The sequence below is a fragment of the Euleptes europaea genome, chromosome 8, assembly GCF_029931775.1.
Source record: "Euleptes europaea isolate rEulEur1 chromosome 8, rEulEur1.hap1, whole genome shotgun sequence".
NCBI lineage: Eukaryota > Metazoa > Chordata > Lepidosauria > Squamata > Sphaerodactylidae > Euleptes > Euleptes europaea.
This window is the reverse complement of record NC_079319.1, coordinates 71,528,630-71,542,246: the sequence shown is the minus strand read 5'-3', so window position 1 is coordinate 71,542,246 and position 13,617 is coordinate 71,528,630. Positions and strand designations below refer to the sequence as shown.

Genomic DNA, 13,617 nt, shown 5'->3' with positions numbered 1-13,617 from the left:
CTAAATTTGGCACTAGGCAAGCTGCTCTAAGAAGGACATTCGACAAACTAGGTGCTACACGGAGAAAGTCTTTTCCATAGTGGTGACCCAACTCACCTCTGATGGAGGGGGCATGAAAGGTAAGGCCTCCCTTGCAGATGTTAATTGACAGGCAAGCTCATATGAGAACAGGTGCCCAGCCTTAATTCTGTTACTAAGCCATTCCCATTTTGGCTGGCCTTCCAGCTAGTGAAAAATCCACCCAAATAAAGATAATACTTTCAGATGGGAATAGTGAGACAACTCATAAAGTCACCAAGTATGCAAGGTTAGATATTAAGCTTAGAAGTACTTGGTCTAAGGGAAATGGAATATATAACTGAATGGGTAATATTTGTGTATATATTTAATTTTATTGTAAGCATTTTATTCTAACTGATGTTTTACATACAGATATATTGTTATATTTTTAACCTTTTAATCAATGTTAATTCCTTTTAATATCTTATGAACAGCTATATTTTTATATTTTACCTTTTTAATCAATCTTAATCCCTTTGAATATTTGCCTTGCTGGTCAATGACCATAATAAATTGAATTGAATTGTTACTAAGCCATTTTGTGATTGTCTTCAACAGCCTTTGGCTATACATAGTAAACATGCGGCCAAGGATTTACTGAGGGCCACCACTGCAGTTGCAGGGGTGCAGCTTCGCCACAAAGGGAGCTCAGCAGCTGGGCACATGTTTTCCTGGCTGCTTCCACCCTGCTGGGATGAGGGCCGGGCCATCCTGCTCGCCTCTTGGGAAAGCAGCCTGTTGCTGCTGTGGGGGTGGGGGGATTGCAGGCACATCTGTGTTGCCCCCACCTCCTTTCCTTATTTAAGTCCCTCTCTCCTGGCTATGTGGCTTCCTGGCACGATGGACCCACTCTCCTTCCCTGTGTTCATTGGTTTATTTTAATTTGTTTCTGTCACAGCTTCAAGTGGTTTGGGGCATTTAGAGGGAAAATGTGCCTGCATGCCTGCCTTCCCCATTTGGAGACCCCCTTAAGGGTTCTTGGGGTCGAGTCCTACTGTGGATGCCCAGCTTGGGGGCTGTTTCATGGCTCCACTCCCAGGTGGCGAAGGTAATAGTTAGAGGTCTACTCCCAAGTGGAACCACTGGTTCACCACTCCGGTTGCCCCCCAAAATATGGGCTGGGGATTGCTCATCAGCTGACAGGGTAGTCGCCCCATGCCTGGATCCGAGTCCTCTGCTTCACCAATACTTCATCTGCTGTAATCAATAAAGCTGTGGCCTTTGTTAACCCATTTCTTGTTAATTGTATTCATTAACTCCCCCATTTCCACTGCAGTGCTGCTCCTGCCCTTAGGACCACAAATGCTACCTACAATGCCATACAGGATTTTATAGGTTTTCGCTGGCACTTAGAATTGGGCCCGAAAGCAAACTGAAAGCCAGTGAAGCTCTCTTAAGGCTAACAAGGTGTGGTCCTTATTAAACACAACTGCCTGTCAGTAATTTTTGCATATTGTACTGGCTGAAGCTTCTGAAAATTTTCAAAGGTACAGTAAATGATTATATAACCCTGCTTTCTCCCCAGTGGGGACCCCAAAGCAGCTTATATTGTTTTCCTCTCCCTTCCATAATAAATAATGATAAATCATCCTTTACTAATTTTAAGGAATGTGTGGTGGTCACTGTTGATTCTGAGAACAACATTGATTGATAAAATGTTTAGTCAGTGCTTCTTAAAAGTTGCACTCAAGCAACAGGTTGTTGGTATTTTATATTTTCCGTAGATCAGGCAGAACAAATATACAGGTTAGTCTACCAGTAGGGCTTGTTGGTGCCTTTTTTTAAACAATGCTGCCTCCATGTTTGGCCCATAATTCCAGACTTCCCATCTTCACTGCATCTGCTCATCTGAAGCTCCACTGACTTATGTCACCTCAGCTGTCTCCACCTTTTGCTTACAATGGTGGCATTTAGCTCATACATTCATCTTCAACCACCCTGTCAGTTTTTGTTTAAACAAATTAAAAGGAAGATTTTTTTAAAAATGTGATTTTTTTAACGTAGTGATTAAAGGTTATATGTATTTCAGAGCTGTTGGGCATAATCTTTTACTTTGTCTGCCTCATCCCACATCACCAGTATCTACCACATTTATTTTTTTCCTCTGTTGTGCGTCCAAATGATTTGTTCGTTACTTCTGAAAAAAAATATCGTGAACGTAACGTGATTTTCCTTCTCGTCATTTCCAAGTTGGCTACTCTGCCTGAAGGATTACATCGGCAGTACAAAGATGCGTATCTAAACTCATTAATTTAATCTTACGGTACCTCACAATATTGAAGAAAACAGTAATTGAAATCCAGCTCCCTGCTGAAACGTAATAAAAGCATAGCTGGGCTGGATTCAGTCCCAAGGTATCTGGATTCCAGGTTTATCTTTCAAGCAAAGCAAATCAGAGGCTGAACAAGAGCCCAGATAACAAATAATGGGAGGAATTTTTGTAGACTGAGCATCCCTGTTGAATTCCAGATTTTTAACCAAAACCAAAAGGTGACTCAGGATGTATTAAAAACTGATAGATTTATTGCGCCATAAGGTTTCATGGCCTAGAATCCACTTAATCAGATGCCTGAATTACCTCTTCAGCATTGATGAAGTAGAATTTTGTCCACAAAAGCTTCTGTCACAATAAATCTGTTAATCGTTTAGGTTTTTGATGCAGTGGGCCAGTGACTCATTCTCACAAAGAAAATATGGTATTTTAAAAAACACTTTTGCTGTAGTTTTATGTATACCTTTTGTATATTTAAATTGTTAGCAATGCATAATATATTCATGTAAATATTTATACTGTATTTCTGTGGGATGCTACATATTCGCCAGCCCAATATCATGTTTTGGGTGTCAGCTCTGAAACAGTTTAGGCTGGCAACAGTCTGTATCAAAGAAGGCTAAGGGCTTGGATTATTATTACCATTTTTAAGTAGTAAAAGTACCCATTTTAATTCTGCACTGTGGAGCAAAGGAAAATAACGTATTTTCTTCTGAAGATTACTTTCCTGTTCTATAAACAAACATTTTTGCTAACAAGAGCCTTTTTTTTTGCTTTTGAGTGCACTAAAAGAGAGAGAGAAAGAAAGAAATTATGCAGCAATACTATCAGTACAAGTCTTCTTTTTAATGCTCTGGTCCCCTAAGGTAAGATAGTCAAAAAGACGCCATATTGATTTTCTTCTCCTCTTCCCCCTCCTCCACCACAGGGGCTTGTGTGATCTTGACTATTCACAAACTGATGCTGAAATTCCATTTTAAGAACAATGAGTTTAGTTGTTCAAAGTAATTGTAAATGAAAACTGCTATTATATTTAAGTGCCTGGCTGCAGCTGCAAAGGTGTACAGAGCACCTTTTGCAAACATCTGTAAGCCATGAGTAGGGCAGGTTTTGGCTTGAAATTCAGTACCATTGCAAGAATGCACTGCCAGGCTGCAGCTGAATTCATATATGAAATGGAGAAAAATAGCCTTTTCTCTCTAAAAGTATGTTAAGACTTATCTAAACAAATATTGCTGTGACCCTCTGTGGCCTCAGGCTAGCCTGATGTCATCAGATCTTGGAAGCTAAGCAGGATAGACCCTGGTTAGTACTTGGATATGAGACCACCAAGGAAGCCCAGGGTTGCTACGCAGAGGCAGGCAATGGCAAAGCACTTCTGACTGTCTTTTGCCTTGGAAACCCCTGTAGTGGTGGCCATAAGTTAGCTGCAACTTTACAGCCCTTTCCACCACAAACATATACTGCTTTTAGAACCTTTTCTTTGAGGCTTCCTTCCTGCCCTGAATTCTCTCATAATCTTGCCTATCTGACAGCTTGTGCTCTGGTGTTCTTGTGCCTGTTTCTTCTTCTCCCCACAATCTGAACTTGTAAATACTTCTCGCATCCTAGAGTGTGTGTGTGTGTGGGGGGGGGGTATCTGATAGCACCAAATCAAGTGTTTTGATTAGAACAGGAACCAATAGTTCTGTCTCATTTTTCACCTCTTAGTTTATATTTTGATTATGTGAACCTATAAATCTATGCCATTAATGGCATCTGAATTTTCCTGTGTGTATCGGCTTTGGCTCTATTGTGAAAATCATCCATAGGCATTCAATTAACACCTTGCTCTCTTTAATTATGTCAGAGGACTTCTGGCATGTGTTCCTTGAAGGCACTTATTATTGCCTTTCATTTGCTATTTCAGGACAGGTTGCTTTCCCTATATTCCATGTATTGAGCAGCATATTGTGTTCCACACTGCTTCTTTTTCGGTTTCAGTTACTGGCTCAAGGTCGACTCAGCCTTCCATCCTTCCGAGGTTAGTAAAATGAGTACCCAGCTTGCTGGGGGTAACATATAGACAACTGGGGAAGGCAATGGCAAACCACCCCGTAAACACAATCTGGGATGTGATGTCGTCAGTAATGACCCAGTTCTTGCACAGGGGACTACCTTTAACTTTCGAGAAGAAAGCTTGTTTCAGTGAGACAAATAATCATCCTTTTAAGGGCCCTACATCCCTAACTTATATGTACAGGTTCTGTGAACTGGAGTTCTGTGTGGTAAAAGAGCAGCCATGAACCTGCTGAAATAACCTATCTGGAGAAAGATGAATCTAATCTCCCCTCAGGGTTTATTTACTTTACTTGATGCTCAGCTATAAAGTCGTTCCTCTCATTGGGGAATGTTTGTAACCGATGGGGGTGAAGTTGACAAGCAGCTCACTTTATGTAATGAAACATTTCTACACAAGATCCCTATTCTATTAAAGACATTATTTTCTGTTAAATAAACCTTGGTTTTTCATCTCCCTCTGTGTCTTATCTGTCTAGTGAAAAAGCAACTTCTGCTTACTGCATAAATTGGTCTAGCAGGTTCCCACATAAGAAACCTTTAGAGAACATGCAGCTTACACACTACCAACCTTTTAATCAGACCTTGTGCCCCCCACCTCTACCTTATTGTGGCCAGTTGGGATTTACAGAAGCGACTGGACATCCTTCAGTCCAGTGGGAAGTTGCCTCAGAGTCTCCCCCCTCCCCCATAGCTGCCACACTAGTGCTATAGACCTGAGGGATGTGCATAATGAAATTGTCAAGCCAAATATATACATGAAAATTGTTATTTTAGATGAGTACAGTGATTTCCTAGAAAGGTAATACAAATCCAGCACTGTTGGTATAACGAAATCCCCCTCCCCAAACAATCTGTGTTTTTTGGTTGGGTGTTTTTGGTTCAGGTGCTTACCAGCAAAGCAGTATGCACTTGTGTTTTTCTTTGATTCCACTGATTTCCTGGGCAATGACATTTCCCCCAATCACATCCTTGCAAGGGAGGAGCACAGAGCACTCCCAGCCAATCACCTTTGGAGACAAGCTGCAAAGAGGTGTTCTCCTTCACTCTGTCCTGTGTCGGGATGGAGCCCTTTTGCTCTTTGCAAATACTATGGCTGGGAAAAACAGAGAGATGGGGGCAGATTTTTCAGGGGCATGTGGAATTTGAACCACTGGTGTAATTTGCTTGAAACTTGGTGGTTGTCTAGTGGACATGCAACACCCATTCCACTGCAATTTTGGTGACATTTGGTTGAAAAACAACCCTTCTGGCCCCCAACCTAATGTTCCCATCGGCAATAATAGAAGTGCAATTACAACGGCTGAGGGAAGCTTGTTCAAGGGCCCACAAAATTTGAACCCTTTGAACAATTCGCTTGAAATTTGGGAGTTCTTATAGTGGACAGGCTGCACCCACTCTGAAACAATGCTGGGTCATTTGGTTTGAAAAGAGCTACTCCACAACCCCCAAAACAAGCCCCCCCCCATAGGAAATAACAGCAGACCAACAGGAAGGGACGGGGGTCTGCAAAGGAAGCCACTTTCACTTTGCAAAAGGAAGCAAACAGACCACACCAAGGAAAGATGGCAAATGCAGCATTTTTAGTGGAAAGTCACTGTAAGCATAGGAAAATGAAATTCATACAAACATTTTTTTTAATGTCATAGCAGGCCGGCGCTCTCCTGCTGGGCTGGTGCTTGACCACCATTTTTAGAAATCAGTAAATAGAAGAGTGGCTGTGCAAAGAGTCATCTACTTAGGGTAGGTCTGTAAAAGCAATCTGCTTGAAACTTGAGGGGGGGGTTAGATTAGAGAGAGAAGTGTATTCTGTGCAAATTCAGTGCTATTATCTTTATAAACTCGTCCCCAGACTCTCATGTACATTCCCCATTGAAAAAGTCCCAAACTCTGGAACCCAAAAAAACCACTCAGATTTTAACCCCAAACGGGTAATGTCCTACGCAAAAATAAGCAATCATAGTAAAAATCCCCCCTCTCAAAGCCCAGATCAGAAATTAAAACGAAAAATTTATCTGCGCAGAACCCTAGCAGGCAATACATTTTTTATTGTTTTGAAGCCTCATTTTTTCAACCAGATTGTCTCCCAAGGAGGTTACAATCCTTTATCTATTGCATTCTAAAATAAAAAACAGACGCATAGTTCATTTTTTGTTTGTTTGTTTGTTTTACACAGTGAATGAAGTTTTAGCAAATACTGCAACATCTCTTGAGATGTGGTAGAACACCCAAGATACTGGGGCTGTCAAAGAATTATTTTATTTTATTTATAGTCCCACCTTTTTTGCTGAGGCTCAAGACAGATTACAGAATACAACCAGTACAATCAGATAGCATAAAACAGTCATTGAACAATACAATTGGCCTAGATTTACAGAATTAGAGAACAATGCCTACAACAACCTATCTAATGCAAGATATTCTATAAACTATACAGAAAGGGGATTACAGGTAAAGACAATGCAATAAAAGTAGATTATATCTACAAAAATTGTTGTGGTGGACTATAATCCGATTCTATTCTAAAGGTGCCCTCCTGGGATGTTTCTTCTACTATAGGTATATTTTTTTTAATTCCCTCTTGAGCAATACAGTTTTGAACATTTTGTGAAATTGCAGAAGTGTGTGTGGGAGACTTCCTGACCTTCTCAGGGGCCGCCGCTGACTATGCTTGTGAACAGGCTTCTGATCTTATCCATTGAGAGGGTGGCTCTTTTCAGAATCTTTGGATAGCAGGAGAGGCAGTCCTGCAGGTATGTGGGTCCAAGGCCATTCAGGGCTTTGTAGGTGATAATCAGAACCTTTAATTGAACTCGGCAGCCAATCAGTAACTAATGGAGTGTCTGCAGAATGGTTGTCACACGTGTGTCCCACTTGGTGTTTGACGGTAACCAGGCTTTGGAGTTCTGCACTTGAGAATTTTCTCTGGTACTTCACCTTTGGAACTCTCTCCCCTTTGAGGTTCACCAGGTCCCTACTTTACTTTCTTTTAGGTTCCAGGCCAGAATGCATCTTTTTATTCTGGCTTTTAGTTAGGGGTTTTCTCTTATCAACTTTTTAATGGTCTGCTTCTGTTTTGCGGATAGTTTTATGCTTCTTATGTCCGATGGTTTGTTTTTAATGGCTTTTTTATATTTTGGTGATTGTAATTGTAAGCAAAGAGCCCCGTGGCGCAGAGTGGTAAGCTGCAGTACTGCAGTCCAAGCTTCTGCTCTCGACCTGAGTTCGATCCCGACAGAAGTCGGTTTCAGGTAGCTGGCTCAAGGTCGACTCAGCCTTCCATCCTTCCGAGGTTGGTAAAATGAGTACCCAGCTTGCTGGGGGTGAAGGGAAGATGACTGGGGAAGGCACTGGCATACCACCCCGCAAACAAAGTCTGCCTAGTAAACGTCGGGATGTGACGTCACCCCATGGGTCAGGAATGACCCGGTGCTTGCACAGGGGACCTTGACCTTTTTTAATTGTAAGCACCTTCAAACAAATGCAGCATAGAAATATTCTAAATAAATAAATAAAGTGGAGTTTCTGTGCTGTAAATAAGGGCAGACCCGTGTAGAATGCATTACAGTAGTCTAGCCTCAGAGTAACCATAGCTTGGATCCACATGGCCAGATGAGCCAAGTTAAGGTAGAGGACCATCTTCCAGGCTAAAAGAATCTGGTAGAAAGCCTTTTTTGCATTTGCATTAATTTGCTTCTCCAGTGATAATGCTGGATGCAGTATAACCCCTAGGCTCTTGAATCAGTGAGCATCATCTGGACCCCATCTATGGTGGGGAGCACAATGTGTCTCAAGACATTGAAACCTCTCAGATGTTAGTCCAACACTCTCACCTATATTCCAACTGGTGGTTTCAATAACTGGACCCTGTAGTGTCCCTGACCCACCATAATGATTTCTATCTTGCAACTGCAGCCCAGTGAAAACAAGGCAGTACAGTATAGTGGTTAATATATGAGAAACCACATTTTAAATACAACCACTGCCATGAAGTTTGATAGGTGACCTTGGCCCACTCGTACATTTCCAACTTCACCTTACCTTGGGCTTTTGTGGGAAACCATGTATTCTGTTGTTTGCGCCTTGGAGGAAGGGAGGGATAGAAATTTACGAGAGAGAGAGAGAGAGAGAGAGAGAGAGAGAGAGAGAGAGAGAGAGAGAGAGAGAGAGAGAGCGAGCATGTGCATGAATGCCTGGTCAGCCTCTTCCTCAGGAGAAACCTAGTCTCTGTTAAGACGTGGTGAAACACTGAAAAGTAGTCCTTACAGTATGCCTTATACCATGATTAAAAAATAAGCATTATTCCTCGATGCTGCTGTGCTGCAATGACCCACAATGCAGATGAACCATTACATAGTAAGACGAACAGGAGCATTCTGTGATCTAGTGTGCTTCCTTTGAGTTTGGGGGCTAGAATTAGTGTCATATATACAACTGTATCTTTTCAGGTGCTAAACCTGCATCTATTAATGGTTGCCATTTGTTTTTGCTGAGCACTGACTATAGTCAGAAATTAACTAATTGGTTGTATGTGATATTGACTGTGGTTGATTCCAGAACTGAAGGAGGAAGATAGGAGGAGGTAGGAGCTAGAGCCTGTGAGTCCATAAAGCATTCCAGAATGCACATTGGGCTGTATTTAGGGTTGCCAGCTCTGTGTTGGGAATAGGGTTGCCAACCTCCAGGTACTAGCTGGAGATCTCCTGCTATTACAACTGATCTCTAGCCGATAGAGATCAATACACCTGGAGAAAATGGCCGCTTTGGCAATTGGACTCTGTGGCATTGAAGTCCCTCCCCAAACCTCGCCCTCCTCAGGCTCTGCCCCCTAAACCTCCAGCTGGGATCTGGCAACCCTAGTTGGGAAATACCTGGAGATTTTGGGAGCGGAGCCATGGGAGGGCAGGGTTTGGAGAGGGCAGGGAGCTCAGCAGGGTACAGTATCATAGAGTCCATCCTCTAAAGCAGCCATTTTCTTCAGGGGAACTGATCTTCATTGTCTGGAGATCAATTATAATAGCTGGAGATCTCCAGATGTGACCTGAAGATTGGCAATCCTAGCTGTATTACTTCTGTGTGGACCCATGAGGTGTGAGGCAACCTAATTTGGGAAATATGGACAAATAATGAAAAATATAATATCTTGTCTTCCTACTATGTATTCAACGAAGTAAACAATTACTCAGAACGAAATTTTGAGGGAAATGCTATACTTCTTAGTAATTTTGGACTTGGGAGTTTGCAAATGTTAAGCAACCTATATAGGTTTAATATAGCAGTTTCTGTTTGAGTGCTGTGATTTATAAGAACATGAGAAAAGCCATGCTCACTTTGAGATGATATTTTATTTATAATTGCCAAATGCCTAATCAAATAGAACTTTCCAACATAGTTAAATCTTATTACGTCATTGCAGAAAACAGGAGCAACAGAAAAGGACTACAAATCTGCGCAACTTAACAGAATTGAAAAGGAAGCAGATAGATTGAGGCCCGGTTGTCATTTTTAGGTCACTGCTGACATCTCTGAATATAATTTTCATATGAACTGCATTTCAGGGCTTGTATATGCTTGAAGAAGCGACATTTTCACAGCAGGAGACCAAATCAAAATGAAGCAGTCAGATGCAGGTGCACACTAATGGAAGTGGGCTATTTACCCTGAAGCAGGATTGCTCGGCTGCAAAAGCAGAAACTCTCCAATGGCCTTGCTATTTCTCTCTGATATAATATATCTCTGTGCCAAACACTATTCATGGGGGGGGGGGAGAATGGGAATAATAGTTCTTTCACTTGTAGTTAATGAGATGCATTGCCCAATGCTGAACAACTGAAGCACTTCCTTTTGTTATGCTAACTAGAAGCTATTCAAGCCTTCTTTCTTTGACTTCTATTTAATCCTTCCTGATTCTCTAGCCTCCAGCCAGGCAGGGAAATAGTTGAAAAGATGGAGCTTTGCACCGTGTACATCTGTTGCCTAGAAAAGTTCTTCATCACTAAATGAGAGCGAGCATGGCCTTAGTGGATGCAGTTTTAGGCACGGGGCACAACAGTAAAAATTGTTCACCATATACAAACAGTATAGTAATTGTAATTTAATATTGCATGTCATCAGCAGCGTTTGCCAGCATTTTTTCTATGACATGAGAGAAACTAGGTCTGTGACATACAAGAGCAGGCAAGATGATTTCTGACTGACAATACAGGTTCACCATTCCATCCAAAAAAGATGCACATTGAAGAACAACCCCACCTTTGACATGTGAACATGCTAGCATAATAAAATTTGCAGCAGATGCTTTGTAGTTCTGGTCTGTGGTTCTGTCTTGAATCCTCTAGAACAAGGCTTCTTAAACTTTTTCCACTCGCGACCCCTTTTCACCCGAGAAATTTTTATGCGACCCTGGGTTTATAGGTATATAAAATAGGTATACAAATCAAACATTTACTGATAATAAATCATAAAGAAATCATTTATTGTTGCCAAGTTTTTCGCAATTCCCGCATTCATTTACGCGACCCTGTATGGGGTCGCAACCCACAGTTTAAGAAGCTTTGCTCTAGAACAGGCAGTATCAAGCACTTCGCTGCCAAATAAGCCCTGCTCCTTAGTGATAAAATGCTCCAGATGGAAGGTGCGCTCTGTATTTAATGTATATGGCCATTCTGTCACCAACCTCCTGGTTAATGGGAAGATGAGAGGTTACAGCTTGTGTATGACCTTAAATGCAGAAGTAGATTTTTGGACTAGAAAATTTCGACTAGAAAATTGTGTGGCACTTTGATATGTGTTTTAGGAATTATCCTAAAATTTTTGAGTGTAGAACTCAGAGTTGTTACAAGATTCCATGTAAGACTACACAGAGGGGAGAAAAGTCAGTTGATAGATTTACAATAATGAAATGACTGATTTAGCTCTTCCCCAAGCTTAATTGAAGAGATTTGATAGAGTTCAGTGATCTCAGGCAGCATCTGTCAGTTCTGGGGTTTTTTTAATACAGGAAAATGCTTCAAGATAAGTGTGAATTGTGTTTACATACATACTTATATTCAAAGGTGGGCATGATAACTTACTGCTAAGAAGTATGACAATCCTGATTTGTACACATTTCCCTCCATGAAATAGATGAGGAAAAGAGGGGATGGAACCGGTAGTGTGATGTTCTGGTTAAAGGGTCACCCTTCCCAAAAGACGCCTGAGAATTCAAGGGGAAAATATAGTTCTTCCTTCCGTCATATTCCTCTGTTTGCTGGACCAAATGAGGAAAACAAGATTCCTGCAAAGAAAACAAAGCTTAGTTGGAGAGAGGACAGATGGACACACATTCTAGCTGTATCTGAAGAAGTGAGCTGTCTCTCACGAAAGCTCGTACCCTACCAGAAATTTTGTTAGTCTTTAAGGTGCTGCTGAACTGTTGCTCTTTTCTATTGCTACAGACAGACTGACATGGCTACCCATTGTGATCTTTCTGGTGTTCGGTTCCTCTATCTTTAGCAGGTCCCCGTGTACATATATGTGTGCACACCACCCAAAAGCGGCTTTGTAACTCAATGGAGTTTTGAGAAGCCATAAGCAGTTAATGATCAGCTGAGGAGGACATGATAAAAACATCAGGTGCAAACATACATTACGTAAAGTGGCATTCACATTACTCCCCTCTCTGAAAGGAAAGTCTAAATATATGTTTTGTTAACACACTTGATGCAAAAAGAAAAAACTTTGCCTGAGACACATACAAATATGTCAGACAGAAAAAAACAACAAGAAATTAAGATAACTTCTGCTTTTCCAATGTATTCTCCAAGCCCAGGTGTTAAAGCTACAAAAATCATGAGAGGAACAATAATGTCTTTACTATCCCGTAATTTTTATTTTATATCAAGAACCTTCATGATATTTTTTTACAATCACAGCTCACCAAACAAGGGCCAACTAGTATCTGGAAGACTCAGGTTCAAATCCCCACTTGTGCCATGGAAGCTCGCTCAGTGACCTTGGGCCCGTCACACTCTCTCAGTCTAAGCTACCTCACAGGGTTGTTGTGAGGATAAAATGGAGGGGAGGAGAATGATGTAGGCAACTTTGGGTCCCCATTGGGGATAGGGTTGCCAACTGCCAGGTAGTAGCAGGAGATCTCTTGCTTATTCGACTGATCTCCAGCCGATAGAGATCAGATCGCCTGGATAAAAATGGCCACTTTGGCAATCGAACTCTATGGAATTGAAGTCCCTCCCCTCCCCAAACCCCGCCCTCTTCAGCCTCCGCCCCCAAAATCTCCCGCCGGTTGCGAAGAGGGACCTGGTAATTCTAACTGGGGAGAAAGGCAGGGTGGGAATGAATTAAATAAATAAATTTTCGAAGGCCAGCTTGAAGAGCTTATAATTTTGAGAGGCTGACAACTGAAGATCAAGTCAGGCTTTTTTTTTTAAAATCCAGGCATGTCTATGTGTGTAATGGGTCACGAAGCACTAAATCTTGAACCACAAGTACTACAGTGGAAATGTACTCACATGATGCACTGATGTGTGCCTTTTGTTGAGAGTTACAAAAAATTCTTGTCAATTAAAAGTGAGCTTTTAAAGAAGTTACACTAGATGAGTTCAGAGTTTGTTAATCTCCAGCAATGATGGATTTTTGTTATCTGTCTTATGGGTAAGTTTATGAAGTACTTTTTATCAGTGGGGTGATAAATTATCCAACAAAAGCTGTATTAATTACTACAGCTAGTTTCTAAGCTACTGCTTTCTTCATTAAGTAATTTAAGGTTATACCTCTTCACTGATTTCCAGTTGTCTTTTTTCCCACAGATTGGAGAGAGGCAGAAAGTTCTGGTTACAGAGGAATCTTTTGACTCAAAGTTTTATGTTGGCCATAATCAATTCTACGAGCAGGTACTGTTTTATAAGGGGCAAGGGTACATGGGGTTGGATCCTATGCAGCGGCAAAAGGTTCCCTTTCTCCCAGCTGCCATTTTTTGAGCACCATAAAGATGATTTCAGGAATTGGCATACCGCATATATGAAAAGTCATGCAAAATGTGCATCCTGCATTGAGATGCAGGAAGCAGTCAAAATCCTACCTCCTGCCTTATGCAATATCAGAACTTCTACCCTTCCGCAAGGGAAAAGGAGGCATAGGGTCTATACCACAGTCTTGCTGTGTTTTTTCCTTCTAGTGTTTTTTTCCTTCTCAAGGCATGTCTACCATAGATGTTTTTTTGATAAACC

The 13,617-nt window shown here is 41.4% G+C and overlaps 1 protein-coding gene across 1 annotated transcript in view; it reads left to right on the top strand.

Annotated features, from left to right (window-relative positions):
• CDKAL1 (CDK5 regulatory subunit associated protein 1 like 1) overlaps nucleotides 1-13,617 on the top strand; it is a 361,142-nt gene that overhangs the window by 314,740 nt on the left and 32,785 nt on the right. Inside the window, exon 13 of the mRNA XM_056854106.1 lies at nucleotides 13,198-13,281. Within this exon, the coding sequence (XP_056710084.1) occupies nucleotides 13,198-13,281 (84 nt within the window). The remainder of the gene's footprint in view (nucleotides 1-13,197; nucleotides 13,282-13,617) is intronic.